Source organism: Phocoena sinus, chromosome 8, assembly GCF_008692025.1.
Source record: "Phocoena sinus isolate mPhoSin1 chromosome 8, mPhoSin1.pri, whole genome shotgun sequence".
NCBI lineage: Eukaryota > Metazoa > Chordata > Mammalia > Artiodactyla > Phocoenidae > Phocoena > Phocoena sinus.
In genome coordinates, this window is record NC_045770.1 from 73,539,066 (window position 1) to 73,566,594 (window position 27,529).

The 27,529-nt window shown below is 47.8% G+C and overlaps 2 protein-coding genes across 3 annotated transcripts in view; one reads left to right on the plus strand and one right to left on the minus strand.

Annotated features, from left to right (window-relative positions):
- The window catches only part of NAV2 (neuron navigator 2), a 332,163-nt gene that overhangs the window by 96,074 nt on the left and 208,560 nt on the right, over positions 1-27,529 (plus strand). For both annotated transcript variants that reach the window (XM_032640399.1, XM_032640401.1), the window contains exons 4-6: positions 407-479; positions 11,446-11,701; positions 23,947-24,113. In XM_032640399.1, coding sequence (XP_032496290.1) covers positions 407-479; positions 11,446-11,701; positions 23,947-24,113 — 496 coding nt within the window. The remainder of the gene's footprint in view (positions 1-406; positions 480-11,445; positions 11,702-23,946; positions 24,114-27,529) is intronic.
- LOC116757919 (26S proteasome non-ATPase regulatory subunit 9-like) lies at positions 4,471-5,355 on the minus strand. Its single transcript, XM_032640402.1, is given in 3 exon segments — positions 4,471-4,792; positions 4,794-5,196; positions 5,198-5,355. Coding segments are annotated over 3 exon segments (669 nt in total). The 5' UTR covers positions 5,254-5,355; the 3' UTR covers positions 4,471-4,582.

Genomic DNA, 27,529 nt, shown 5'->3' on the forward strand with positions numbered 1-27,529 from the left:
CCCAGCTGCTGGTAGGTGGAAGGGTCTCCTAACCTTGTCCCCACCTCTGTTTCTGGCAGCCGCTCAAGTGTTCAGGATAACACTGGTGACAGTGATCAACACGAGAGCTGCAATTCCGCCCTGGTTCTTTTTGGCAGCCGTGAGCAATCCAAGGCCTTGACTTTTGGCACTGCGTGTGATTGGGCTATTAGGTAGCCTTTTCCTGTGCAAGTACAGACAAAGGAGAGTACTGACCTGCATCCATCTATCCATCCGGTGTTTTCATGTCATTTCTTCCTCTTTGAGAACCTTAGCAAATGCACAATGAACCCTCTCGCTGACATAGACTTTTGTTCCTAATAAGAGGTGGCTCTGGAGAAGACTGAACATTTATTGAGTGTATATTGTTTTTTCTTTCCCCCCCTAGATTGAAAACATAGATGCCTGCTTGAATTTCCTGGCGGCTAAGGGAATAAACATCCAGGGGCTGTCTGCAGAAGGTGAGTCTGAGCCCTTGTCATAAAGCTGCCCTTTATCATTCGAAATGCCCACTTGTTACTTATTGATGACATTTTTAGAGTCAAGCCAAGGGGTGCTGGTGGGCTTTCCCGGTTTTGTCTCTTTCGGGTTTTGAGGCCACTCAATGCTTGTCTGCACTCCAACTTTTTGACCACCTAAGGAATCTCTGAGAGTGCCAATCCAACTGTGCCAGCCTTGTCGGCAAGACACGGGGGGAGCAGTAAAGACGGAGCTGCTTCTCTTTGAGAAGGGCTTCATCAAACACACCGATTTGATTCACGCGACCGGCAATTTAGTTAATTATCAAGCCAAGCCTTATCTGTGGGAGAGAGAACACTTAACCACAGAGCATATTTAAACTGTGCAAGTTCCCAGGGAAAAATGCCTAATCCTTCTCTCTCTTTTTTTTTTTTTTTTTTTTTAATTTGGTTTTTTTTTTTTTTTTTTTTTTGTTTAAAAAGTTTGTTTTTTTTTTTTTTTAAACATCTTTATTGGGGTTTCTCTCTTAATTTTATTAGAAGAAGCAGCACTTTTCCTAGCTCCCCCCCGCCCCCCAAAAAAGCATGTGATTTATTAATGAGGTGCTCCATTTTGACACCGTGATTAGTTTTTCATTAACTCCAGTTTTGTGGCTAATTAGCACATTAGCGTTGGCTGGTGGTTCGCTGTTCATTAGGTGTTGGTCTGGAGATGGCCGGTCTGAATTCTCAGCTTCCTCGGGCAACAGCTCACTCTGGAAACTTGCTCTGTCTCTCTCCTGTTTGTAAATACAAGCAGCTGCTAGCTCCCGAGCGGCCAGAGGCCCCAGCATCCTCCCAAACTCATTAGGCTGCACCTCCTCCAGTTTTCCCAGAACAGGTAGAGCAGCATGGGCCTCAGATGACACCACCTTTCCCTCTCCTGGTCGCGTTTTGCAGAGTTGCTGGTTAGCATTGACTCTGGTAGTTAGGGTTGGGGAGGCGGGGAGCGGTGCGGAAGGACGCAGCCCAGTGTAGCGTAGGTTTGCAAGCGTGATCCTTTTGGGGCCTGTTCCTTGCCTGTGCTCTGCTGTGTGGTGAAAGCTTGGTTTTCCTGGCTGTGTTTCTGGACTGTAGTCTCTTCCAGTGTTGCGGGTGTGCGGCCGCTATTGGCGTCTCGTGTCTCTGCACGGAATTCCCCAAGTGGGACCTCTAACAGGCTGGGGCTGTCCCGGGTCAGACACGGTCACACTGCTTCCAGAGGTCTCTTGAGGCAGCTTTCGGTGGTCAGCCTTAATCTCAGCTCTGAGAGCAGGGTCCGTGGAGGATTCCTTTGCTCTGGGCCTTCCTCCTGGGGGGGATGAGGTCTAGGCTGAATGGCACGTGGCATGCGCATCGCTGGGGCGTGAGGGGTTGGTGTTGGTGTTTCCATGGAGAGGTAGGGAGATGCGCATTTCTATTCCAAGGAACACATTGCTTCCTCCTGGTAGAGTTCTCGTGCTGGTGGAGGTGGCGGGCACACATTCCTCCTAGGTCCTGGGCATGATTGGATCCCGGGCCTGTGCACCCCACCCACAGCAGAGCATCAGCAGGGGCTTCTCTCCTACAAGTCACGCTTAGCAGAAAGGGCTCCAGGGGATGCATACTTTGTAGGCCAGCTTCATCTCATGTGGCCTGGAGGTGACCCTGGCCACCCCGCCATCTGTCTACCCATTGTCCTGCCTTCTGCCTGTCCTGTCTCTCCCCTGCCCCATCTTCTCTATACCTTAAGGCGTAGAGAATCTACTCAACAAATATTTGTTGAATGAATAAGTACCAACTGTGCTTTGAAGGCTTTTATCTGCATCAGCTCCAGCTCTCACAGCTGACGCTGGAATTTATAATATGCTGAGTTTACAGATGAGGAAATTTTCCCTGGAAGAAGTTATGAAGCCCGCAGTGAGTGAGTGGCAGGGCCAGGATTGGAACCCAGATCTGTGATTTCGGAGCTCCTGCTCATGGTGTCTTTGGGGAAGGCAGATGGATAAAATGTGGGCGTGCCATGTACGGGTGAAAGAAATCAAAAAAGATCTAGAACCTTTGTTGGCTGGAACACTGTCTCGGAAGATGCTGGGCAGCCCATGAAGGCATATCGTGCAGACAGACTCAGCCCCAGCCCCCTGGTCGGTGGTGGGATGTGGCCCTTGTGAGTCTGAGCAGAGAAGAGCAGACTGGAACCAGTGTGTTGAGGAATCAGTCACTGGGGTATAACCATGCAGTAAGTTTTTCAGTAACTGCCCCCACCTGTGCTATGTTGACCCCCATCTTTCCTGCTTGGTTGAGACTCATTTAATGATACCTGGGCCAGAACCCATTCTCTTCAGTCTTGTGCAGTTATTAGAACAGATTATGTCAGTACTTAAGACTCAGTCTTGTTCATTTTTAAACTTCAGTCTCAGACTCAAAGCTCTTTTCCCCGATGCCCCCCAGTGCAGGTGGCTTTGGAAGGTTGAGGGGGGCTGGGGGGTGTGAGGACTTGACCTCCTTTCCCTTCCCTCGTTCCTGTGCCTGAGCCTCCAGGATTGGGGCAGCAGCAGAGGCAGCAGAGTTCTGCTGGTGGTGAGGTTGCTGCCCTCCTCTTGGTGGGCCATCATTGCCACTGTCCCCACTGGGGGTCTCTGCATGCCCTCCTGCTGACCGGCACTCACTCCCACGCTGCTCCCAGGGCCTCGGTAGTCTCTTGTGAGATTTGACCGCTCTTCTGGCTCACCCCCAGCTGGTAGCAATCACATTCCATCCCCCTGATTCAGGCCCCTCTTCGTCCCCACACTAAGGTGGTCCTGGTAAGGCCGTAGGCCTCAGTCTCACAGTCCCTGCGTTACCCACCATAGAGCAGCAGGAATGTATGGGCTCTGTCTTCCACTTGTAGTGATGGAACAGGCCTCCTGTCACCTGGAAGTCCCCGCCATACAATCTCTCTCCAGCTCTTTCTCCCCAGCTTAGGTGGCAAACAGGCAGATCTGCCAGGTCCCTGCTAAGTAGGTGTCCCACCTGGGACATACCAGCACCACCACCTGGAGTTATTCTCTTGAAGCCTCTACTCCCTCGACTTCAAGGAGTGTAAGGACCCCACTGTCTTGTTCCTTGGTGAGGGGAGGAGATATCCTGTCTCTGTGATCATCAGTCGTGACCACCCACGCCCACCCTCAATGACATTCTCTCATCTGGACCTTCTTGTATTGATTTTGGGCGCAGTGGGTAGAGGCTGGTGATGATGGTCTTTGGTTGTAAGACTGATTCTGGACTAGTGCAGTCTTGTGGGAGGGTGACTGGTCCCAACTTCTGTCAGTTCCTTGAACTTACAAAGCAAGGGTACTTGGAGCCTGTTTTCCTCAAATGGGCCTTATTCACAATTTCAGGGCTACAGGAAGTACCTCCATTTGACATACTGTTAAGTTATAGGAGTGGAAATCATGTATTGAGGACCCGCCATGTACAGTCACTGGGCTAAGTGTTGTACACATTTTAGTTTATATCCTATTTAATCCCCCACAGCAACCTTCCGAGATCAGTATTCATATTACCCCATCTTACAGATGAGGAGACTATAGCCCAAAGAGATTGTTCCATGTGGCAAAAGGGAGGCCCACAGAGTCAGCAGTGGTCAAGCTACTCACATCTGCTGATTCAAGTCCTGGTATTTTATACTGCTTACCACTATCTACACTTCTAACCACCCCCATAACTACTAGAAAATCGTTATAGTGTTAAAAGAAATCATGTAATTTTTTTTTAACACTGTAAAACTGTTTATTTGGGGGAAAAAAAACCAAAATTTCTAGAAGAATAAAGTCGCATCAGCACCTACCAGAATAACTCCCGCCCACTTGCTCACAATCCACAGGATTCCCCTTTAGGGCCATGGCCTAATTTGCAAAAGATGCTAAACACAAATCAAGATTTCAACAATGCGTTAACCCCAAGAGATCACACTGGGAGGCCACAGCGTTTCCATCACCTAGAAGTTCAGGCTCCCAGCCTCTTCCAGATCCTTGAGCTTAAGGAAGAGAAGAGAAGGAGGAAATGCCCACTAGACCCAAGTCTGGGGCAAGGGAATATGCTTTCCTGTTTCTGTTCCCCAGGGACAGTCATCTTTGCAAAGGAATGATGTTGCAGCCCAGCAGTCCTTTTCCCGCCCAGCGTGTTGGCACGAGTCTAAGCTGGTATTTCTCCCCTCTGCGTTTTGCTGTCGCGTTCAGGGCCTTCCCCTCACTGTGCTGGGCCACACTGCCAATGTTCTGCAGCGACTCGAAGTTTTGGGTGTTCACAGAGCCAAATTCCACTGTCTCGTCATCCACCTTGCAGACCTGCGATGCTGGCAGGAGAGCCGGGGCTGATGCTGTTCGCTATGGCGAAGGCCTGAGCAGGGCTGAGGTCCTGGCTCTGGCCCAGGCCATGGCTCATGGCCTCCCTGCGGGCCTCGGCCAGGTCCTGGGCCTGCTTCTCCTTGTCGCGAGCATGCAGCTGGTGCTGGGCCTCCTCCACCTGCTTCATCACCGCCTTGTGATCGTTCTGCAAGCAGACGATGTTGTGCCTTGCGGTTCGGACTTGGTACAGGTCCACGTCTGCCCGGGGGTAGCCCTCGCAGTCCACCAGTGGCTCGTTCATCCCGATGCCTCTTTGGCTCTCCAGCACGTCATAATTGGCTTTGATTTGCGCCTCGATCTCCTCCTTGCGCCGTATCAGTTCCTGTGTGTCGCTGAGTCACCCCACTGGCCTCCGGGGAGCCTCCGCTCTGCCTCGTTTCCTTCTCCGACATCGTGAACCTCGGCCCGGGAGCCCGGGCTGCCGGTTTCCTGACCGCGGACACCCGAGCGAAATCATGTAATATTAATGCTCTTTGTTTTCCTTTTGAAGATGATTAATTGCCCTGAGGCTCCTCCTCTGATTTAAAAAAAAAAAAAAAAAAAAAAAATCCGCGGTTGGAAAGCCTCATAGGCACATCTCCACCCTTTCCCAGGGACTAAAGCCAGGTTTGGAACCGGGGAGCGTGTGTGCACCTGTCCTTGAAGCATCTCAGCAGCTCAGGCCCTGTCCTGGCCTGCCTGCGAGAGAGCCACAGGAAGCCTTTGTTCCAGGGCACAGACAGCTGATGCCTGCGAGCAGGGGCTGCAGGCCCAGGTGAGCCCTGTGGAGATGCTGCTGGTTTGGGGCTTTTCCTGTCCCCTGCGTGTTCCCCAAGATCGGACCCATCCGCTTGCTCCTGGAGACTTGCCAGAGTCCTGTGAGCTTGGGCCTCAGCCTGCCCGGGGTGATTTTCCAGATCACTTCAACCCCTCACTCCACCTGTCACAACCATCTGTAAACCTGTTCCTGTGAGGAGGAATGGCCTTTATCCCTGGGAGTTTTGAGAACACCTGGGGTTTGCGCTACCTGGCCCTGAGCCCATCCTCCTGTAATGGGGAAGCGGAGGTCTGGAGGTGAAGACATATCCTATTTGTTTAAGCACGCATTTGCCGGGCACATCTATATGCCAGGCACGGTGCTAGGCACCGGCGTACACGGAGAGTCACATTAGTCATACAAAACTAGCTTTAAATTCCAGTTAGTGAGAGAGCTGTGCTGGTGGTGTGTACAGGATCCAGTGGTGCCCAAAGAAGGCTACGATCAGCTCTGCCTGGGGCAGGCAGGGGCTTCTCAGAGACGGTGATGTTTCTCCAGGGTTTTACAAGTTGAATAGGCTTTCACCAATCGGAAAAGGAAGGTGAAGGGAAATTTAGATAGACGTTGGGGCATAGGTAATATGGGAACAAAGGACTAGCTTTTTATTCATCTTCCAGGTTGGAGAAACAGAGGCAGGAAGATGCTTCCAGGTGACTCTAACAGGGCGTATGTGCTTTAGGAGTGAAAGTGGTTGCCGACTTGATTAGTTCAGACCTGGGTTTGCTGCCCTGATGGCCAGAGACCTGATGCTGAGCTGTCACCTCCTTTCATCCTGAGCCAGAAAGCAGGCGCTTTTTCTGGACAGTTAGGGTAAAAGCAGCACGTAGATTGTCTCCATCTCTCCCTACCCAGGTCACCTGAGTTTGGCGGTGAGCGGGGCCATTTCTGTCCTTCACCGGCAGGGGGCCCTGTTGGCTCTGTTCCCACCCCCTCATCCACCTCCCCTGTGGGCAGTCGCTGAGGGGCTTTGCTGAGCATTACACAGAAGGGCTGCCAGAGTGGGGTGGAAAGTTACATGCTGAATGTGGGTGATGTAGACGGCCCAGCTGGAGGAGCAATGCCACAGAATCCACAATCCCGAATCCGCCCGGTGACCTTACACCGTGGCTTAAGGGAATTGAATAGGAATTCTGAGACTGCCGTCTGAGGCAGCCTTCCCTTTGGCTCCCAATCCCTTTCCTACAAAGCAGGTTTCTTTGTATTAGATTATTCCAACGATTATGCCTTACTAAAGCAGGCCTGAGGTTTCTTTTAAACAATATTGAAAGAGAATAACTCTATTATCCTCCCTTCTTGCCCAACATCCCCCTAAAGCATCCATGCAGATTATCGCCAGCCAGTGGTTATGGAGATCAGTCAGAACCCAAGGAGGTTCAGAATCAACGCCCTACTGAATTCTAGTGGAAATTGGACTATGGCCCGTGTAGTTTATTCTTCAGTTTACGTGGGTGCAGCCATAGGAGAGAAAGAAGAACAGGGTTCTCGTGCTGGTTTAGATACCAGCCTAGCTCATGTCTCCTTAAACAAGTCATATCTCTCTAGGTCTACAGTTATTTCCTTCTGTACAAATCAGGAGGGTGAGGATAGTTGATCAGAAACAGAATGATGTTCTTTTTCCGAAGCCTCGGGAAATGTCATGAGGGGAACATTTTTGTGGGCTGGTGGATTTTGTTTTTAGACAGCCCGCGGAGCCAGCTTACCAGGCCTCGTGGCACACAGAAAAATGCCATTTGGAAATAGGAAGAGAACACAATTCTAGCTATTTTGGACCACCCATGGCATAAACTGTGTGGCTCATTCCCAAACAGAGCATTCACCACGCTTGAGTCCTGTGTTCTGAAAAGAAAATGAAACAGTCCAAACGTCCGCCAACTAGTGAATGGATAAAATGTGGTCTATCCATATAATGGGATAATACCCAGCAATATAAAGAGACAAACTAGTGATAACGCTCTCACCTGGATGAACCTTAAAAACGTGATGCTCCGCGGAAGAAGCCAGATGCAGAAGACTGCTTATGGGGAAATGCCCAGAATAGGCAAATCCATAGAAACAGCAGATCGGAGGCTGCCTGGGGGAATGGGTTTGGGAATTGACTGCAGATGAGCACTTTTTAGGGTGATGGAAATACTCTAAAACTAGAATTTACTAAACTTACTAAAACTCATCACACACTTGACTTTATGGATATAAACTGTATCTCAGTAGAGCTGGTTGGTTTGTTTGTTTGTTTTAAAAAGATGACCACTGTGTTTTCTGTAAAATGAGATTATCATGGTTGATTTTCTTTTTGACGCCTGTGACTGTGGCCTGGAGGGGATGTGCAGGAAGAAGGGCTTCTTAGTTTTCTCGTGGTTGAAGGGCTCTGTGCTGAGTTCTGAGGGGGCTGCAGTTACAGTGACGGTATTTTCTGAACCCAAAAGGGAAATACAGAGTCAGGCCGTGTCCTAGGTGCGTTGCCCTTATTTTCTCATTAATCCTCTGTTAATTCTCATAGCATCCCTGTGGGGAAGGTGTGGCACACATATGCCAATTTTAAAGAAGAAAACTGCGGCTCAGAGAGGTTGACTCTTGGAAAAACTTTGAAGTCCATAAATGATGGACTAGAGAGATTCAAACCCAAGGCTTTTGTGGCTCTAACAATCAGTGATCTTTATAATAAAAATGCTTCCTCTTGGGCTTCCCTGGTGGCTCAGTGGTTGAGAGTCCGCCTGCCGATGCAGGGGACACGGGTTCGTGCCCCAGTCCGGGAAGATCCCACATGCCACGGAGTGGCGGGGCCCGTGAGCCATGGCCGCTGAGCCTGTGCGTCCGGAGCCTGTGCTCCGCAACGGGAGAGGCCACAGCAGTGAGAGGCCCGCGTACCTCAAAAAAAAAAAAAAAAAAAAAAGATGCTTCCTCCTAAGAAAAAGTGTATTTATGAGAGCACTCCACTGTCACAAATAAAAAGATGCTTTCAGGAATAATAGAACAGTTATGAACGATAAATGACTGAACATCCACAGCAGAGAGAGAATATGACAGAGCCAGCTCCATTCATCTGCCCTGGGCTGGGCAGGTAGGTTAAGGGGTCCCGATGTGGATATGCCTGCTTTGTGCAGGGGGCAACCCCTGAGCCCTTGGATATGCTGAATTGCTAGTTCTTCCCTTCTTTGTTTTTCTTGCATGGTTTTAAAAAAATGTATTATGGGATATTTGACACATCCCATAATACAAGAATATTTCTAGAAGGAGAATAAAGAATCCTTATATGGCCATGAGCTAACTTAAATAAAACATTATCTGGTGTGCTTTTCAATACACAACCCATGATGGGTATGTAAGTAGCCTGGTTACACCATGTTGGGAGCCTGGGCTTTGAGCTGGAAAACCTCGATTCAGATCCCAGCTCCAGCATTTATTACCTTGGAGAGGTTGCAAACCTTTCTGAGCCTGTTTCCCCTTAAGTAAAAGGGAGATAAAATAGGCCTCATTTTCCAGGTTGTAGGGATTAAATGGGATCATGTATGTAAAAAGCTTCTCTTGATATATACTAATTAGTAGTAGCTCTATAAAAGGCACTAAAATCTTACATAGATTTCATCTGTCATGATTATAGCTCTGTTTTCACCCTTCAGGGAGTTCAATTTTGAGGGGAAATTGTTTTCCCGAGTTCCATAACAGGTCGTCACCTGCACGCCAGCTCTTCTGTCCTGCCTCCTGTCACTGTCCAGCTAAGGACCCAGGGGTGTGTCCCTTTACCCTCCATCTGCCCGTGAGGAAAATGCCCATCTTAAAGAAGAACACTGAGGCTCAGAGGTTGAATCTTACAAAAACTCAATGTATAAACTGAATCATCCCAGCCAAGCCTCATACTCTGTGACACCGGTGTCCTTGTCAGAACATATAGAAGCAGAAGCGCAACAGGCCACAGGTGTGTTCTCCTTTGGTTTCCTTAGGATGGAGAAGGAAGCAGAGCTGAAGGGTTAAAGCTGAGCTACCCAGAGAAACGGGGGGACTTTCCCACATCTGGGGAAACTTTCTGTGCTCCCTGCATTGCACACAGTGGTTTACGAGCCTCTTGACTTGTCCAAGTCAGCCCTGGCTTACACCTGTTTTCCTAATGTAATCAAGAACGTCTCCCTCCCACTCTCAAAAATGATGTAATTTGCATGATAAATTATAAGGTCACATGGTAAAAACCGTGACTTAAGGCATGAAACCGGAGCTGCATGGGAATCTCCCACAGGATTCTGAGGCTGCTGTGGTCATACAGGAACCGAGACCAGTGAAGGACGTGACTGTTTAGAGTTGTGCTTTCACATCTCTGCTCTGGTTTGATCTGCAAAACAACCCCGTGTGATGGGGCAAGCTGTGTGTCAGTATTGTCGCTTGAGGCCCAGAGAGATGAAGTGACTTGTCCAGGGTTGCACAGCTAGTAAGTGGTAGAGTACAGACTGCAACTCATGGCTTTGGTTTTCTGAAAGCTGGGCTCCTGACATTTTTGTCCCACAATCAGCACATGCTAGCTCCCGAAGCGCAGAGGGTGAAAGTTGGATTTTAGTAGTTTGTATTGTCAGTTTCTTCAGAGGCTGGAAAGAGGAACTCTCCAACAGGAAGTAATTCAGCCTGACCTGATCAGCAGGATCACACCCCAGGGCACTGACAGGCTTGCAGGGAACGGGGCTTGTTTCTGAAAGAACCCCATTCATGCCTTCTGCCCCTCAACTGGTCCTTGGAAGAAACTCTGGTTCCTTTGTCAGCATCCTCTTGCCCAGCCTGGGGCTAACTTGGAGGTGTGTGTTACCCACACCGGGGAGGGGGGCTTCCCTTCCTCCAACCCCACTCCCTCTAACCCCCTTGCCAGTTCAGAAAAAGAAATTCTGCCTAAGGGTGGAAGCAAAGCAGAGGGAGCCCCTAGGTCACTTCTTCTCTGCCCCCCATGCTGGGTGGCCCTATTACTTTACCCTCAGGGTCAGTTTAGACCCTGGCCATCAGCATCTGGTGTTAAAAGAACTGCAGAAAAGGAGGGATTGCCCAAGGGGAAACACCCTTGCGTCCGCAGTCTCTGCCTGTGAATGAGTATTTTATTTCTTCTCTGCAGCACTTAATACATGCCTCGAGGCAAATGCACTTTTTAACATTGGAAAAATTACATCTGGAATAAAAAATTTTCTTAGCCCCACTCTGCACAAATTTCTTTTAATATAGGAGAATTTTTGTGTGAGTTCCTTATAGAAACAACCCCTATCTCCTATTCCCACACCCACCCCAATTTCAAGTTATTTATTCAATGGGCAAGAGAGACACAGAGCCTTCTGAGGGCAGGATGATTGGGCGAAGCAGGGCGAGGATTTTGGAGTGGGTCGGCAGCCACTGGCTCACTCCGGGTGGCTTGAAGTACAGAGCACAGATTGGGCAGGGCTGCGTGGAGACCGGTGAGTTTCCCTCAGTGCTTCTGTCCCTGGACAGCTTGCTCTGTGTCCTGAACAAGCACGGTCTTGCTCAGGACTCTGTCTTTTTCAGTTGTGTCCTTCCTGAGAATTTCCCCCTGGCACTCACCAGACATCCCAGTTGCTGCTTGCCTCGGGTATCCACTCTAATCCCAGTGGGGAGAATCAACTAATTTCTTTGTGGTTTTGGCCTGATTTTAATTGACTGGGCCACCAATTAAGTGTTCAGGAAATCTGTCATATCCTAGAGGAATTAAAACTCGTGCGAGGGCTGAAGCAGCCTCTTGAAAGGGTGCGAGACAGGGCTCCCCAGAAAGGCTTCCTCCTCTAACCAGAACCTCTTCACTGTCTTGCAGAAATCAGGAATGGAAACCTCAAGGCCATTCTAGGCCTCTTCTTCAGCCTCTCCCGGTACAAGCAGCAGCAGCAGCCCCAGAAGCCGTACCTCCCCTCGCCACTGCTGCCTGCCGTGTCCCCGGCGGCCGGGGCCCCCTCCCAGTGCCAGGCTGGCGCTCCTCAGCAACAAGTGCCCGCCGCTCCCCAAGCCCTGTGCCAGCCTCACCAGCCAGCGCCACACCAGCCGTCAAAAGCACAAGCTGAGATGCAGTCCAGGTGGGCTCTCCTCGCCAAATGATACTTCTGCTTTTTTTCAGGGGTCTTCTGCCCCACTGACCACATTCTAGCCTGTGCCGGACGTGTGTGTCATTTGCGCTTCTTCCGTGCTGAGAACTGCCGGTAGTTAGTGGGGAATTAGCGTGACCTTGAAATGGATGTGCCTGGCGGAGATGTGTACTTTGTAGATCAGAATCGCCAGCAGCCAGAGCTAATTAGCTGCTCCTGCCTGAACTCTGGCCTATCTCACACACACACACACACACACACACACACACACACACACACACACACACACACACACACACACACGTTCTAGGCAATCAACAGCCCCTAAAATAGACTTCAAATTTCTTTTGCTTGTCTGCCTACAAGCTGGGTGTTCAGTGTTATATGTGCAAGTAATTTCCCTTAGTGGAGGCAAAAGTTCTCCAGCACATGCCTCTGCTTTGCCAGAAGAGAAATACTGAGAACACAGAAGAAAGATGGCCAGTGGCTTTTAGCAGGGAAAGAGGTATTCCCCCTTCCCTGAGAGGGCCAGCATCCCCTAATGGGGAGCAGTTACCATTAAATGTGACTGACTTTTGTTGACCTTAGAGACCGGGTAGCGGTGTCAGCTGTGGCCCTCTGCTTTTTGGATTAGGACCTAGATTTTGTTTGTTGTTTCCAGAGGGACCCACACTTGCCAGAGGGACTCGCCATAGAATGATAACGCTAGCAGAACGCTGGGGCAGTTACCATCTACTCTGTTACAGTGTATAGATGCATTCCTAAACAACCCTGCAGAAGATCACCTCGTAAAACATTTGTTTCAATGATAAAAGAAGGAGGGGATTAGGAACTAGAAAGTTTTTGACTCACGGTAAAGTTCTGGAGAAAAGTCCACCATAATTGTTTTTTCTTTTTTTTAAGCCATAAATCTTTAGCTATCAAACCTAAATGCCACTGATCAAATTGATTGCTTGATTTCATTGAACATGTGCTAAAGAGTAATGGCTTTTTCTTTCCAGTTCCCCGAATAGGCCATTGTAGTTAGGCAAAGCACAAAGTGGTTCAAAGCAAGCAGCTGCCTTATAGATGGTTGCAGCTTTTTTTCCCCGGGAGAAGCGCTGTTTCCCAATTGTGGTGGTGTTAAAACCAGCACTGATAGATGTGATGTAACTCAGAGCCCCTAACTGATTATCTAATTATATCCAGTTCCCGTTATGGAGGTTTGTGGGCTAGTAGGAATGCCTGGACTAGCAATGAGGAATTGCTAGTCAGCCTCTGCACCTTTGCCTTGAAGAACCACCTGGGTGGGAGCCATTCTCTGATCGGAGATCCCCGATGGACCTGGATGATTAAACGATCAGGACGTCATTTCCCACACTGCATTTTGCAGAGAGCTTATTCCTTGGATGGTAACATGCAGGGGAAGGGTTCTATGGGGGAAAAATTGGGAAATCCTCTGGGTTAAGTTGTATAACTATTACTGCAGGGTCTCCTCAGATCCTTGAATCGGCCAATATGTATTCATTTATCCAGTTAGTGTTTGAATGCCTTCTCTGTGCCCGGCACTGTCCTAGGCACTGGGGGATCAAGGGTGAATGAGATAGCCAAGGTGCCTGCTCTCTACTTTCTACTGGAGGAGGGCAGGCAAACAAAAGGGGAAGAGAAATATCCAATGTTGGTAGTACAATAAGATAATGGGATCAGAGGGACTGGGTTGATCATTTAGGTTGGGGTGATGGGAGGCTTTCTCTGAGGACATGACACCAAAGTGGAAATACGAATGACAGGGAGCTGTCCATGCGGGTGTAGAATAGATCAGGTAGCGGGAGCAGCCGGTGCAAAGGCCCTGGGGTAGGGGTAAGCTTGGCAGCTTGGAGGAGCAGAAAGAAGGCTCGTGTGGCTGGAGTTCAGTGAGTGAAGGGGGTGTGAAGTGAAAGGCAGCCTATAAGCAAAGAGGGCTGACCGGTGGCCCCTAGAGTTCTGTAGTCCCGTGGCCCTTGAAGTGAGGTCACAGTGATGGCTCTACAGGCTAAAGAGTTGATATTTCATTCTAAAGGTATCAAGCCATTGGAGAGTCGAGCAGGAGAGAGACTTGATTTGATTTACAGTTTTTCTGTTTGTTTATTTTTCTTAGTCACTTTTGTTCCTCTCTGGAGAATAAGACTGTGGGAGGGCCAAGAATAGAAGGAAAGACCCTAGCTAAGAGGCTTCCGTGGTCCTCTAGATGACAGTGGCTTCGATCAAGGTGGTAGAGCAAATATGGAGATGGACCAGTTCAGGATATTTCGGAGGATGAGCCAACAGAACTACAGGTAGATAGACTATCTAGGGTGAGGGAGAGAGGAATCACAGAGAAAGCCGGGATTTCTGGCTTGAGCGGTTAGGAAAATGGTGGCATTTCTTGAGATAAGGAAGCTGGGGGGTTGGGGTGGGGTGAGGAACACATGTGTACTGGGAATCTTCGGAAGGCGGCGTAGAAAGCATTCTCAAACTGAGCCACAGAACACTTCTTATTTCATAGAGCATCTCATTGCATAGGGTTCCAAGGAACATGTGTTGAGGAACACTGGGCTTTTGTCACTGAGCTGTGCTAGCCTGAGGCATCCATTTCCATAGTAAGCATTTGTCTTCTCAAAAGAACCAGATGTTCCAGTCAGGACACCCATCTCCAAGTAAGAAAAAACATCCTGCTGTTAATAAACGTTTCACCTAGGGGGACTTCCCTGGCAGTACAGTGGTTGAGACTGACTCTGCTCTTCTACTGCAGGGGGCAGGGGTTCCATCCCTGGGCGGGAAACTAGGACCCTGCATGCCATGCGAGGTAGCCAGCAATTTAAAAAATAAGTAAATAAGTGCTTTACCTAAAGACGAGCCAAACTCGCTTAAGCCAGGTTTTTATATCCATTTTTTCCAGAGTAGTTCCTGCCATCATGGCCCCCTGACCCTGCAATGTGGTGACACAAACTGGGCTCTGGAGTTACTGTATGTCCTCATTCATCCCTTATTTGGCCCATATTGGGTTACTTTCGCAGATGACTTGTTCTATCCATTATATACTGATAGTTTCTAACTTTACTTCCGGAGGATGATCTTGTTCTCAGGGTCTAGAGATGTGATACCCCGTGCTCACGCTCTGGCTGTAAATTTAAGAGTAAATCACTTGCCTGGCTTTGTTTCATTGTATTTCTATCCCCACATTCTGACTTCGATAACCAAAGTCCCGAGGATAATGGTTCAGACCCTTGATCATTAACGTCAAATGTTGATGCAACCCCCAAATACCAGGTTTGTGTTGATCCTTCATTAGAACTCTGCCACATACAAACATGCCTAAATACGGTACCTCTCAGGATAGCAAATACTAAAACTGGACAGCTTCTCCGTAGTGTTTGTTGATAAGAGAGTCAATAAGAGAGTTTGTTAATAAGAAGCTGAACAAGGGAATTTGAGATATTGGCATGAAGGAATCAGAGCAACTCCTCTGTGATGGCCGCCGGATGGAGACTCACTTTTACCCTGCAGCTCTTCTCATTCGTTTACGTGATGGCCGAGAACTTGATCCACATTTCACCTCATGAAATTCCTCTCCATCTGTGTCTACCTTACATATTATCAATATTTAGCTTTCTAGAAAAAATCCAAACAATTACTTTTTTTAATTCATTCACTTCTGTCTCTTCCTTCACTTCCTAAGTTTAATGACACGAACATTGTATTTCTCACCTCATATCCTTTTATGAATGTGGCATAAGATGTATGGATGCGAGAAAGATAAATATTTCTGTCTTTCATAAGGCAGTAAATAAGTTTAACCTTTTGTTAAGTCCAACCATGATTCTTCATAAATTTATGGTTCAAAGCCCAGAATGTAGCAAGTTCAGAAGACTTGAAATGATCATTGCTTTATACCATGGAGAGCAAAAATTCCCAAGACCAGCAAAACTTGAAAACATCCACCCTTGTTTAGGGCCAACTTTATGGGCTATTGAGGACGCTCATCGAAAAACCACCCTGGTAGAACAAGGATGTGAAATAGAAACATCTGAATACTTTAGAAAGTTACAGAGTTTACTTGTCCGAGACCCCTGGCTTCAGTGTCATTGTGGAAGAAGGCCTTATAGTGACTGATACCAGAAAAGGGATTTGGAGTTAAGAAAAAAAAAAAAAAGAAAACCACAGAAATTCTTAGATAATCTCGATAGCAATTTCTTCATGTTGGAAATTTATCAAATCAGACCTAGAAAGAAGGCTGCATATTGTAGAAAAAGCAGGCAGAGGGAAACCCAGGGGCGTTCGCATTATCACAGGACTCCTGTTATTTATTTGTGTGTCTAATGCATCTTCTCTCCCCTCACTCATCTCTTCCACTTTTTTCTTTCCTATCATGCAGTGCATCTTCCAAGGACTCATCACAAAGCAAAATCATCCGCTTCACTCTGGGTCAGAAAAAGATCTCTAGGTCAGACTTTCTCCGTGTCCCGCGAAGCATGGTTTCAACCCAGCCCCTCGTTCCTTTTGTTCTGGCTGCGTTTCCTTTCGGTCCCCCTCCCCATGTCATGTTTGCAGTTTGGGAAAACCAAACATGCTTTGGCTGATGACCCAGTGTTGGAGAGTTGAGAGTGGCCATGGGGTTGTTGAAGGGGTGTGTGTGTGTGTGTGTGTGTGTGTGTGTGATCTGTAAGTGAGGTTGAGTTGTACGTATTGTTTCTGCATTTCATTGATTTTTTTTTTTTTTTGTCTTTGATTGCTTGGACGTCAAAGTCCATTCTGATTTAGAGAGGTGAGTTTGTAGGTGGTTTTCCATAGTAGTTTTATGATGAATTTGGCTCCCTGCTCTGTCCTGGCCCTGATCCCACCTCACCTGCATCTCATTTATGTGTGTTATGCTTTTTGTTATTGGTGCTGTCATTAAAATTACTAATGTGGGATTGGTTTTCTCTTGAGTTTTAAGGACCTGAGGCATGCATCCAGTTGTTCAGAGGAGACAAGGCAATAAGGCAATGTGTCATTTTTATTTCTGGGTGCTCTTGTGTACCATGTGTACCATGGACAGATCACCTCAATTCCCTGAAAATAATACTTAGGGCTTCTCACTAACTAATTCTCTTGACTCACTTTGGCGTCTACCGCATCCTGTCAGGACCTGTTTCAGGGAATGGCAAACGCCAGTTATATCCCTGTATCTACTCTGTTTTAAAGGTATTCACAGTTAACTTTTATTGAATGCATATTATGTGCCAATTTGAATACATTATCTTTTTTAATGTTCACATCGGCATTCTTGCGGTAGGTCATGTTATTATCCCCATTTTACAGATGAGGAAATTAAAATTTAGGAAGTTCTCGGTAAGTTAGCAAAGTCACACAGAAAGTGGAAAGACCTGGATTTGAGCCCAGGTAATCTCACCCCAGAACCCTCACTTTAACCACTATGTTACCTCTCTCCCCACCCCCTCCTCCTCCTTGAATTCTGGTGCTTACGTGGTTGGTGAGGCTGCTTTTTAAAATCTTACATGTTTCAGCCATTCCTCCTGACCTTTGCGTCACGTTGCCCTTGTAGCATCCTGACAGAAACAGAGTCTCCTCCTCATTATGGCTGGTATTTCTTTTTCATTGAATTCTCACGTAAAGGTAAAGGGATGCCCAGATGGCATTTCTCTCTGTATTCATGCAACAAATAGGTACAGAACGTCTGCTTGCCGCCCCACGCTCTTAGGCTCCAGTGGGCGCCTTTTTTAATCAGGTAACTTTTCTAAAAAGCTTACGCATGCGGAGGCCCGACTCAGGATCCGTCTGGCTGCAGGAAGAAGCCACAGGGCAGCTGCTTCTCTGTAGAACGAGTCGGCGTGCTACCCAGACTTGGTTCTGGGGGACCTACATTCATCACTGCCTCTCATTGGCATGTGTCTTAGTCTGCTCAGGCTGCTACTACACGTCACCATAGACTGAGTGACTTAATGGAGATTTATTTCTCACAGTTCTGGAGGCTGGAAAACCCAAGATCAGGGTGCCAACATGGTCGTGTTCTGGTGAGAGCCCTCTTGCCGTTTTCCAGATGGCTCTGTTCTTCCTGTGTCCTCACATGGTGGAGAGCAGAGAGAAAGCAGGCTCTCCCGTCTCCGTCTCTTCTTCCAAGACACTAACCCCATCACAAGGGCTCCACTTTCATGACCTCATTACCTCCCAGAGACCCCGTCTCCAGATACCGTCACACTGGGATGACAACATATGTATTTGGGGAGCAGGGGACACAAACATGAGTCCATAGCACCCTGCTAGAGAGTGACTGCTTTCCCAGCAGCACGAGGCCCAAGTCAGATAGACGGCCTCCCCCCACCCTTTTTTTTGAGTGTCATGCAAAGTCCAAACACAGGAAAGGAAGGGGGTGGGGAGCTTGGAGGAAACCTGAAATCTAGTGTTTGTTCCCCGGATGTGCTTACTTCTGGAAGAGAGAGAAAACAGGAACTAGCTGGGAAAGAATCTAATTGGAAGCACATGCCCATCCCGTGAATGATCTATTATTATCAGTCCCAAACGATGGAAGGAGGTGGAGTGGGGTTGGGTGGGGGGGAAGAGAGGAAGAACTGAAGAATGAGGGCGTGTCTGCCCTGCCCTGAGGGCGTGCCGGGCACAGGGCTTCCAAGTTGACCGAAGCCAAGGTCTGGCTTTCCATCAGGGTCCTATCCCTCATCTAGAGTTTCTCTTGGATGCATTTTGTTTCTGACGAGCCTGACAAAGGGATGGTCTTCATTTTATTATTCGTCTAACACTCCTTGCCTTCTGCTCCGCCCACTGCCCCACCCCTAGGCTTGAGCACAACCTTGATAAACATTTTAGCAGATCAGGCACCACCAGGGGTAGTAGTAAAGTCTGGTTGCCAAAAGAAACAGGGTCAGCTTGTTGACCTACTACCCCTCTGGCTGAGTGGGATACCTCTCCCAGAGCTTTGGAAATAGGTCTCTTGTTCAGGTGCAGACATTGATTGAACACCGACCAGAGCCATACACCTAGATAGGCACCAAGGATGTTGAGCAGGTGGGAAGCCTCATCTTGAATCTACGGGGAAGGGGCTCATGGAGGGAACTGGTACAGGGATGAAGGATTTCCATGAATTTCCCCCTTTGACCACTGTGTCGCCTCTTGGCGTCCCTGGTGAGCCTCAGGTATTTAGGCTTATTCTACCTGTGGGAGGCATTGAAGCGTGGTGACGAAGAGTGCAGCTTTGCAGTCAAACCTAACAAACACCGTTTTCACCACTTACTATGTTACCTGGGCCAGTTATTTAATGTCCATGAGCCTGTGTTTCCTTATTGGTAAAATGGGGTAGTCCTGCCCCACATAGTCACAGTGCTATGTGGACTAAATAAAGTCATTTCCAGCCCTTCGCAGCCTGGCGTGTGATCAGTGCACCATAACTAGCTGATAGGGCGATGTTGGTGGTTTGGGTTGATCTGGGCCAGCCCTGGCGAGTCTCACAGAGTCGATCTCTAGGCGACCATCTCATGGAGAAGAATCAGTGTGGCTAGTAGTTCAGCCGTCTCTGCCCAGCTGCTGAAAAGCAGATGCCGTGGAGATGAGAGGTTTAGCATTTAATCATCTTGTCTAGCAAAAGCATCTCCAGTAATGACCTCCACCCCCCACCCCCACCCCCAAGGTCCTGAGCATGTGCACACAAGCTGCCATCTTTCCTGGGAGGGCCATCTTCTGCTCCCAGCCTTTGAAGTGGTTTGGGGGAGAAGAACGGCTTTCTTCCCATCAGCACGTACAACGCGTGGAGCCGGGATGCACGCACAGGTTATGTGCCAGGAACAACAGTCTTACCATCCTGCCTGCTCGGCTGTGCACATGTTGGAGAAATTGACCATAGCTCCCATAGCAGCAGGATTTTCCTTCTGCCTCTTTGTTACACCTCTTCCCTTAAACTTCATTTTTTTAAAAAAAGCAACGTGTGTGTGTTTCAGAGAACACATCTGTGTCCTCTCATTTTGTAACTGTTGTTTGGACGTGGGATGATCGTGGGAAGTCGAGTCCCTCTTGCAAAGGAGCCATTGAAACCTTCTGGCACTGTGGATGATGTAGGGTGTAGATGATTTGAGGTTGACTTGCTGCACTCCGCTCTCTCTGCTTTTTCTTGATGAGGCAGGCATCGCTGGGCAGCAGCTGTTGTGGTATCTGCAGCTGTTCCACATGAGCAAGACCCAGCTCTGCAGCAGAGTGATGCTAATGGACAGACGGCAGCTACTCGCAGGCTGGGGCTTGAGAGAGCTTCTCCTGATGCACAAGGATGTTAATAATAATGAACTTCAGAATGTTAGCCAGGGGCCTGTGTGACTGTGAACTGGAAGCTACTCTGCTTTTCAACTCTAGCTCTGTTCTCTGCTTCCCTAAGGAATGCCTCCTTGCTGGAGGACAGGACCAAGTCCAAGGTTCAGAGTGTGACACTGAGGGCTGCCCCCGCCTGGTTTTCCAGCCTCATTTCCTCCCACGCTGTCCCCCAAGCCCCAGCACACACTGGCCCTTTCTTTCTTCAGTGCCTTTTTTTTTTTTTTTTTACAAGCTTCCCTCTGCATGACACCTCTGCCCCCTCCCTTCTTGCCCTCTGCTCACATTCTCATTCCACACGCCGCATCTTGCTCTGGGAATGGAATGACCATTCCAACTTCCGAGGTCATTATTTCTCTTCTTTGAATTACTTCTGACCTTTCATATTCTTTTATCAATGCGTATGTAATTGAGATGTCAGCTAGGGTCAATCCACCCCTTAAGATCTAGATAAGATTGAACTAGAACCCTGTGATAATCTTTTTGGGCCACCATGATAAAACACCACAGGCTGGGTGACTTACAAGCAGCACTCGTGAGGGCTCTATCTAATGACCTAATCACCTCCCAAAGGCCCCACCTCCTAATACCATCACATTGGGCATTACAGTTTCAACATATGAATTGGGGTAAGGAAGGACTCAGAAACACAGACATAGCACATCCCTGCTCCAGTTTGTGAAGTCCAGTGCCCTCACCTGGATTGCTTAGGTACCTTAGGATCTCGTGGTCACCTCTGGCTCTGAAATCCTGTATTCACAATTCAGTCTGAATTAATTCAGTTTGTGGATTGACTCATCATCCCAAGGGATGTTTTGGTTCCCTCCTGGGTGGATCCAAACGAAGCTTTTTTACCTTACTTCCCATCCATCACACATTCATTCATGGCCTTTGTTTGTGAGGCAGACTGCTGAAAGTTTCAGAGGGATGGAGGAGGCTTGCTTTGGAGCAAGCAACTGTCCCACCCCATCCACAACAGAACCCGAGTTTTGAAACACAGTGTTCACGTGGATTCCTCCTGACACTTGGAAGAAGTTACTTGGTCTCCATCCAGTTTTCCCATTTGGTCAAGTTAAGGGAGCTGTCCTCACTAGGGTGTAATGGTGATGAGGTAGAGGGTGACATGAGTTGGCTTGAGCTTTATGGTGGCTTTTGATGGCTCGGCATGTGCCAACCATCCCTTATTGTCACGTCAGCTGCCCTCAAGGCCTTCGAGACCTCTTCCGCGTCTCAGAAAACTTGGTACAACCTGTAGCCATTTGAAGGATGGGTCACTCCCATCAGAGTAGCACCTCTAGGTTCTGACTCAAGGAAGAGGATCTGATGGTGACCACCCCTGGGAAACCAGAGCCATCTCAGTTAATCCAAGACTGGGGAATGTTTCAGTCTTGGCCCCACAAGATGGCTCAGAGGTACCCCAAGTGTAAGGTCTTCGTCACAGATGCTTGGATGAAGCAGTTTCTCTCCTCGAATGTTCCTTAGGGAGATGATGAATCCTGTCTGCCAAAACCTGTCTTGCCTCTTTGGAAATGTTGATCTCCAACTCTTGTGTGTTGATTTTTGTCCAGCTCTCTATTGCTGCTTTAACCTAGATCTGCCTGATTCCTTCCTTATTTGTCTGGTTCTTTTTTCTACCGTAGCATGTTTTCTTTATGACAATGTCCAATTCCTTTATGAGTCTGTGCTCAGCAGAGAGGATGTTACGGGGAACCAGCATGCATTGAGTACTTACATCAGGCTGGACCTTAAGTCCCATTCCAAGTTCACAGCTATCCGATTGGGTACTTTACTATTATTCCCAAGTGACATATACGGAATGTGAATCTCAGATCATAAGACTGGCCCAATGTCATGTCCACATTTGTATGGAAAAAGCTATTTTACCCATCGTACCACACTGCCTCACAGAGGACCAAATTGCCTACCTCATTCAAGGTTGTGGCCACCCCATCCAATACTTTGATTTCTTGCCTCTATAAAGGCCCTGTGCTGCTCTGAAAAAATCTGTGGTGCAGTCCCAGGTGAGGGCAGTGAGGCCTCTCAAGCATCTTTTCCCTCCTCGTTGCTTTTTGCTTCCCTGTTCTTTGCCACGGGAGTAGAATACTGTCACCTGTGTTACCCTGCACCACTTAAAACTGTTGCTGTGACATCATCTTGGAACATGTCCGTAATCCTTTTTCAGGCCTATCTGTGGGCATACAGGCTCCTGCAGAGTCCAGCCCTGAGGAGCCCCACGCCTGCACCTGCAGCAGCTCTGCCGTTGGCTGGGAGTCCTCGGGTAACACTGTCCGTCTTGGAGGGCGTGCAGGGTGCTGTTTGCATTGGAAGCAGAACCGAGAGGTGCCAAGATCCCATTGCTGGACCTCCTTGATCAGTTGATCTGGCCGCCTCTGGTCCGCAAACACAGGCACTGACACTGCTGGTTTTGCACCCCACTCTGTGCCTGTCTTCGTGGGGTGAATATCTTCGCTAAACAAGATAAATTAACAGAGGGGCAAATCCTCCTAATGCAGTGGGAAGTGAGGCCTTCCCTCTGCCACTTTTGGGGGAAAGAACTCACCCGCTTCCTTCTCTCCTAGCTCCCAGTTAAGGAACTGGGCCAGCTTCTTCTTAACTGTATAAATCTTATAGTCCTCTCACACCAGCTCATGTTCTCTGTGTACTCTGCCGCCATTTTTTCTTGCTCAGGCAACAAGAAAAAGTTTGAAGCGTTTGCCTGTTTCTATCTAAAATGCTTCCAGACTGCAGACTTCTTCGGTGCTTAGAGATTTGTGTGGAAAGAGAAGGCTGAAAGCTTTATGAGTTGAAAATTCAGACCTATCGCTAGATCTCATGCTGGTCAGCTGAGGTTCCGGTGGCTTTTCAACACTGCTAAGTGGGTTTTAGCTGAAAGATATAACTAAATATTTCATCATTTATTCATCTTTCAACTTTAATGATTGCAAAGAGTCTGCTTAGTAATCCCTGAACCAAAATTCTGATTTGCGGAGTCATAGCCTTAACTCTTTGGGGAATGGGCCATAATATCTTTAGACACATTACCAAAGACTAGCCCGCTGACTTTACTTCCCAAACCACCCAAAAATGAAGTGTTTTATTTAAAGGGAAAGTGTGTGTTTGTCTTTAGGCTAACAGATTCCTGCTCATTTTACAGAAAGAACGTATGATTTTATCCATCGACTGTGCAGAAAAGCTGAGCTTCAGACTCAGAGTAATGTCTATGGAGACAGGTTGTCAGATGTTGAAGGAAAATGTATGTCTGAACAAATGTTTCCATCCAGTCCATAATTTTTCATTGCAGATGAGTTGGGTTCTGAGGTAGCAGTTTCCTCTCTGACCATCATGAATTATATCTTTTTCTTGATACTTACCTCCCTAGATTATGGCAAAAACCATTTTCAGTATCTGTCAAAAGAGATGCACACACAAGTTTAACAGTTTACAGTCTTAACAGACCTTTATGTTCTACCCTAGATAGAATTAGAGATGACATGGTTTGGCCCTATTGAACAGTAAAATTCCTCATCCAAGAGAAAAAGTAAGATGAGCTTTGTATTTTTTTTGGCCACGCTGTGTGGCTTGTGGGATCTCAGTTCTCTGACCAGGGATTGAACCTGGGCCACAGCAGTGAAAGCCCAGGATCCTAACCACTATTACACCAGGGAACTCCCGAGCTTTGTATTTCTAATCGGCAGACATATTCATATATTTCTCTTCTGTGTTCAAAGGAAAACTACTCACACTTGGCTTTTGGACTTTACTGGGGTCATTACTAGCCTAGATGTTTGTGGTGGTTCCAGTAAGTCCTTGGACTGGCAAACCGCCACCGACCTGATGCCTTGAATGGTTTCTTTTACCTCCTGCATGGCTGCAGTACCTTCTGAGGTACTGCTGTTCTCCTGAGACTGAAGCCTGTTGCTTTTGCCTTTTAGACTTCCAGGTCCTACCACGAGGGTATCCGCTGCAGGCAGCGAGGCCAAAACACGCGGAGGGTCAGCCACTGCTAACAACCGACGGAGCCAGAGCTTTAACAACTATGACAAGTCCAAACCGGTCACCTCCCCACTCCCACCCCCACCAGCAAGCAGCCATGAGAAAGGTAAGCCACCTTCTTGGGTGTCCTTTCTGGCATCTTCCTTTATAGCAGATCCAGTTCTATTGGGTGAGTGTGGGGTGGCAAACAGTGATGGGAACGGGTCACAAGGACATGCTTGGCTGGCAGGAACTTTGTTAGAAGAGGTATTAATAAGGTGGGGAAAATATTACATATTCATAGTTGCCAGCAGGAATAGCTGTGTTTGTCTGGGTGGAGCCCAGAAGACACATAGAAGCAATGTAGCATTTGCAATTTGAAAACATTCATAGAATATTCTCTATACAGGAGGTGGTTTTCTAGAAATGCAAGCTGCTTGGGGCATGCATTTTGTGAGCCGATAAGGTTTTTACCCATCAGAAGTGATGTGAGGGAAGTTAGGAACAAGGAGGGTTTTCACCCTTTGAAAAAGTCCGAAATGTGGGTTGGCTAAATGAATATCTTGGCTACACATAAAGAGTAGGCAGCATTCCTCTTGGTATTCTGATAATGTAGCTCTTACCAAAAAAGGATATGGTTTTTTTTTACTATGCATAGTACTTGAGCTTTTAGGTTGGGGGGGGAAATGTAAGTAGCCCTGTGGGGACTCTTGCACAGAAGGTAGTAAAACAAACCTTTGCTTGCTGCAGTCTGTATCTCATGACACATTGGAGAAATTAGGAAATTGAAAACCGCTCAGAAGACTCTTCAATAAGAGACAGAGCCATCCCTTTCTCCTCCCACGCAAAGTAGTCTAGACTTCTTAGGGGGGCATGCCCAGGTCCCTTGGAAGCATTTCCTGCCTGGTAGTGTGGAAGCTTCCTAGGGCTTGTCCTGGATGTGCCTCCTCCTCCCCTGGGACCCAGGAGACACCCCCCCCCGCCCCCCGCACAGTGCTGCAGAGGACTGGGCAGCTCTCCCACCATGAGGGAGATCAGAACCTCCCTGCCCGCACCCCTCCATCCCAGGATAACTTAATCCAATGGAGCTGGGCTTCCCCCCACACCCACTCCCACCTGGAACACTGGAGGAGATATGAAGGAAATCTGTGTAAGGCTGACATATATACAGCAGAAGTTTTCTCTGACAAGGCATGGGGAACTCTGCACCTAGCGCTAAAGCTATAACCAGAATGTCTCAACCAATCATGACTCTGATCCAGCCTTTGGCTCCGCCTCGCGCAGACCATTTTTCTTCTTCTTTTTTTTTTCCACCTCCCTTCCCCCTCTCCTCCTTTCCTTTTCTTTACCATACCCGTGTATTCTTGTTAAAAGTGTGTTTAAATTACAAAAACTAATGAATGCCTTGTAAAATGGTGTAAGTTTCTGTCAAATAAAAGTTCTCCTCTGTATGCTCCCTGAAGCATACCACTATAAACCATTCTATGCATATCCTTCCAGATACGCTTATGTATATATACATAATATAGAAAAGAGCTAAATTTTGTTGAGTACCTACTGTGTGCCTCATTGAATTCCCCCAAAGTGTGTTGTTATCCCCGTTTACAAAGGATGAAACTAAGGTTAAAGAGAGGTTAAGTAGTTGCCGAGGTCACACCAGAAACGGTGAGAAATGGAGTTGAACTGAACCGAGGCACTTTGGTTCCAGAACCACAATTAATACTGTGCTTTTCCTGGAAGTGGAAAAGAATGCTTGAACCCTGCACTGAGAGCTGGTTAGAGATGTGCAGGTTGAGGGAGAAGGGAGAGAGGAGAAGGTGTTTGAGAAGCCTGCCTTGTCCCATAGTCCTTTGGGGAGAATAGACATAAAATAGTCTGAAGGACGGGGTATGAGGCCAATGTCCAAAAATTGAGAAAATAAAAGGTTCCTGTGGAGGGAACATATGTGGGAGGGTGCAGGGTTGGTGGCTGAACCTGTGTCCCAGAGCCCACACAGACATAGGGCCACTCAGGCAGCCCAGCCAGGGGCTCCCCACTGGCACTGGGGCAGCCACCAATCTGCCTCTGTCCTGGGCAGGGGTTGCCACTTGTGCCTTAAGCCAGACAGCCAGGAGGCCTCCTGAAGGACGGTGGCTGTGAATGCTAATAGAGGCATTGTCCCAGGGAAGAACTCCGGTGTCAGAAGGAAAGGAAATCATACTTACTTGTTGAGCACGTAACATGTGCTAGGGACTTTGATTTTCACTATTATACTTGATCTTCAGAAGCATTCCATGAGGTAAATATTACCCCAGTTTTACAGGTAAAGAAGATGAGGCTAAATGAGATTTAGTAACTTGCCCTCCCTGTTAATTGAGTGCTAGAATTCATATCCAGGTCCGACTCCCAGCTTTGAACTCTGGTTCTGTCCTGTCCCCTGGGATGTCTGTGAGGAGTGTCAAGTGAGGGGGATGTGCGTGAGAAGGTTGTGTGAGCTATGATGTGCTCAAAATCCTGCAAGGATTTACAGTGATAAAAATTACTGATGGAGGTTCAGGTGCGTGGGAGGTGCGTTTATTATCCCTCTCCTATCCTGGGGAGCTGAGGTAAAGCAAGGTTGGGGCAGACCTAGATTTTATTTATTTATGCAGAACCACGTGGCTTGTGGGATCTTAGTTGCCCGACCAGGGATCGAACCTGGGCCCTGGCAGTGAAAGCGCTGGGTCCTAACCACGGGACCGCCAGGGAATTCCCAGGCCTCAGTATTTTTTACTAATACTTTTCCACCATCCTGAAGTAACGGGGTCATGTGATTTTACCTTCAGAGACTCGTTATTTCCTCCTCCTTTCTTCATGTTCCCTGTGTTCTCCCTTGAATCTGACCTTGGTTGCAGACTGAGGTAGGCGGCTTGCATGCAAAATATAGTTTGTGGGGACGGAACAGAAATAACTTAGCCACCTGGCCATGTAAAAGACACAACAGGTACTTGGGTGCATAAGGTATCATCCTTTACCTGGAGAAATCTTGGAGAGAGAAACTCTTTGAGCAGCTGAATTGCAGTTCAGTGTGGTTGGTGCTATAGTTGAGGTGTGGACTGCTTTCCCATGAGGTCAAGTCCGTGATAGAATCTCATTACCTGTCCTCCCCTGAAGCTTTCTTGTGAGTCAGTCAGACCCGGACTGCACTGTGCTCTGGCGTTTCATTCTCAGGTGAACCAATTCATAGGCTTTTCTATGTGATCCATTGATCCGAGAATCCCGGTCCTAGGAATTGATCTAATCACATCAGTAAGTTCAATGAGAAATTCATCATTCTGTCAATAAATGACAAAAATATTTCAACACCTAGTCCCAGTTTTTAAAAAGGATAAAGAGGAATAAAAGGAGATTGTAACAGGCCACTTTCCAAAAACCCCAGAGCACTTTGTACTTTGTGGGGAAACACTAAAGCATTCCTCTTAAAATCACACCCAAAGAAACAAGTCCCCTTTTGTCATCATTACTGAATTTAGTTCTGATTATACTGGACAATCAACTGAGATGTGAAGCAGAAGAAAACTAACA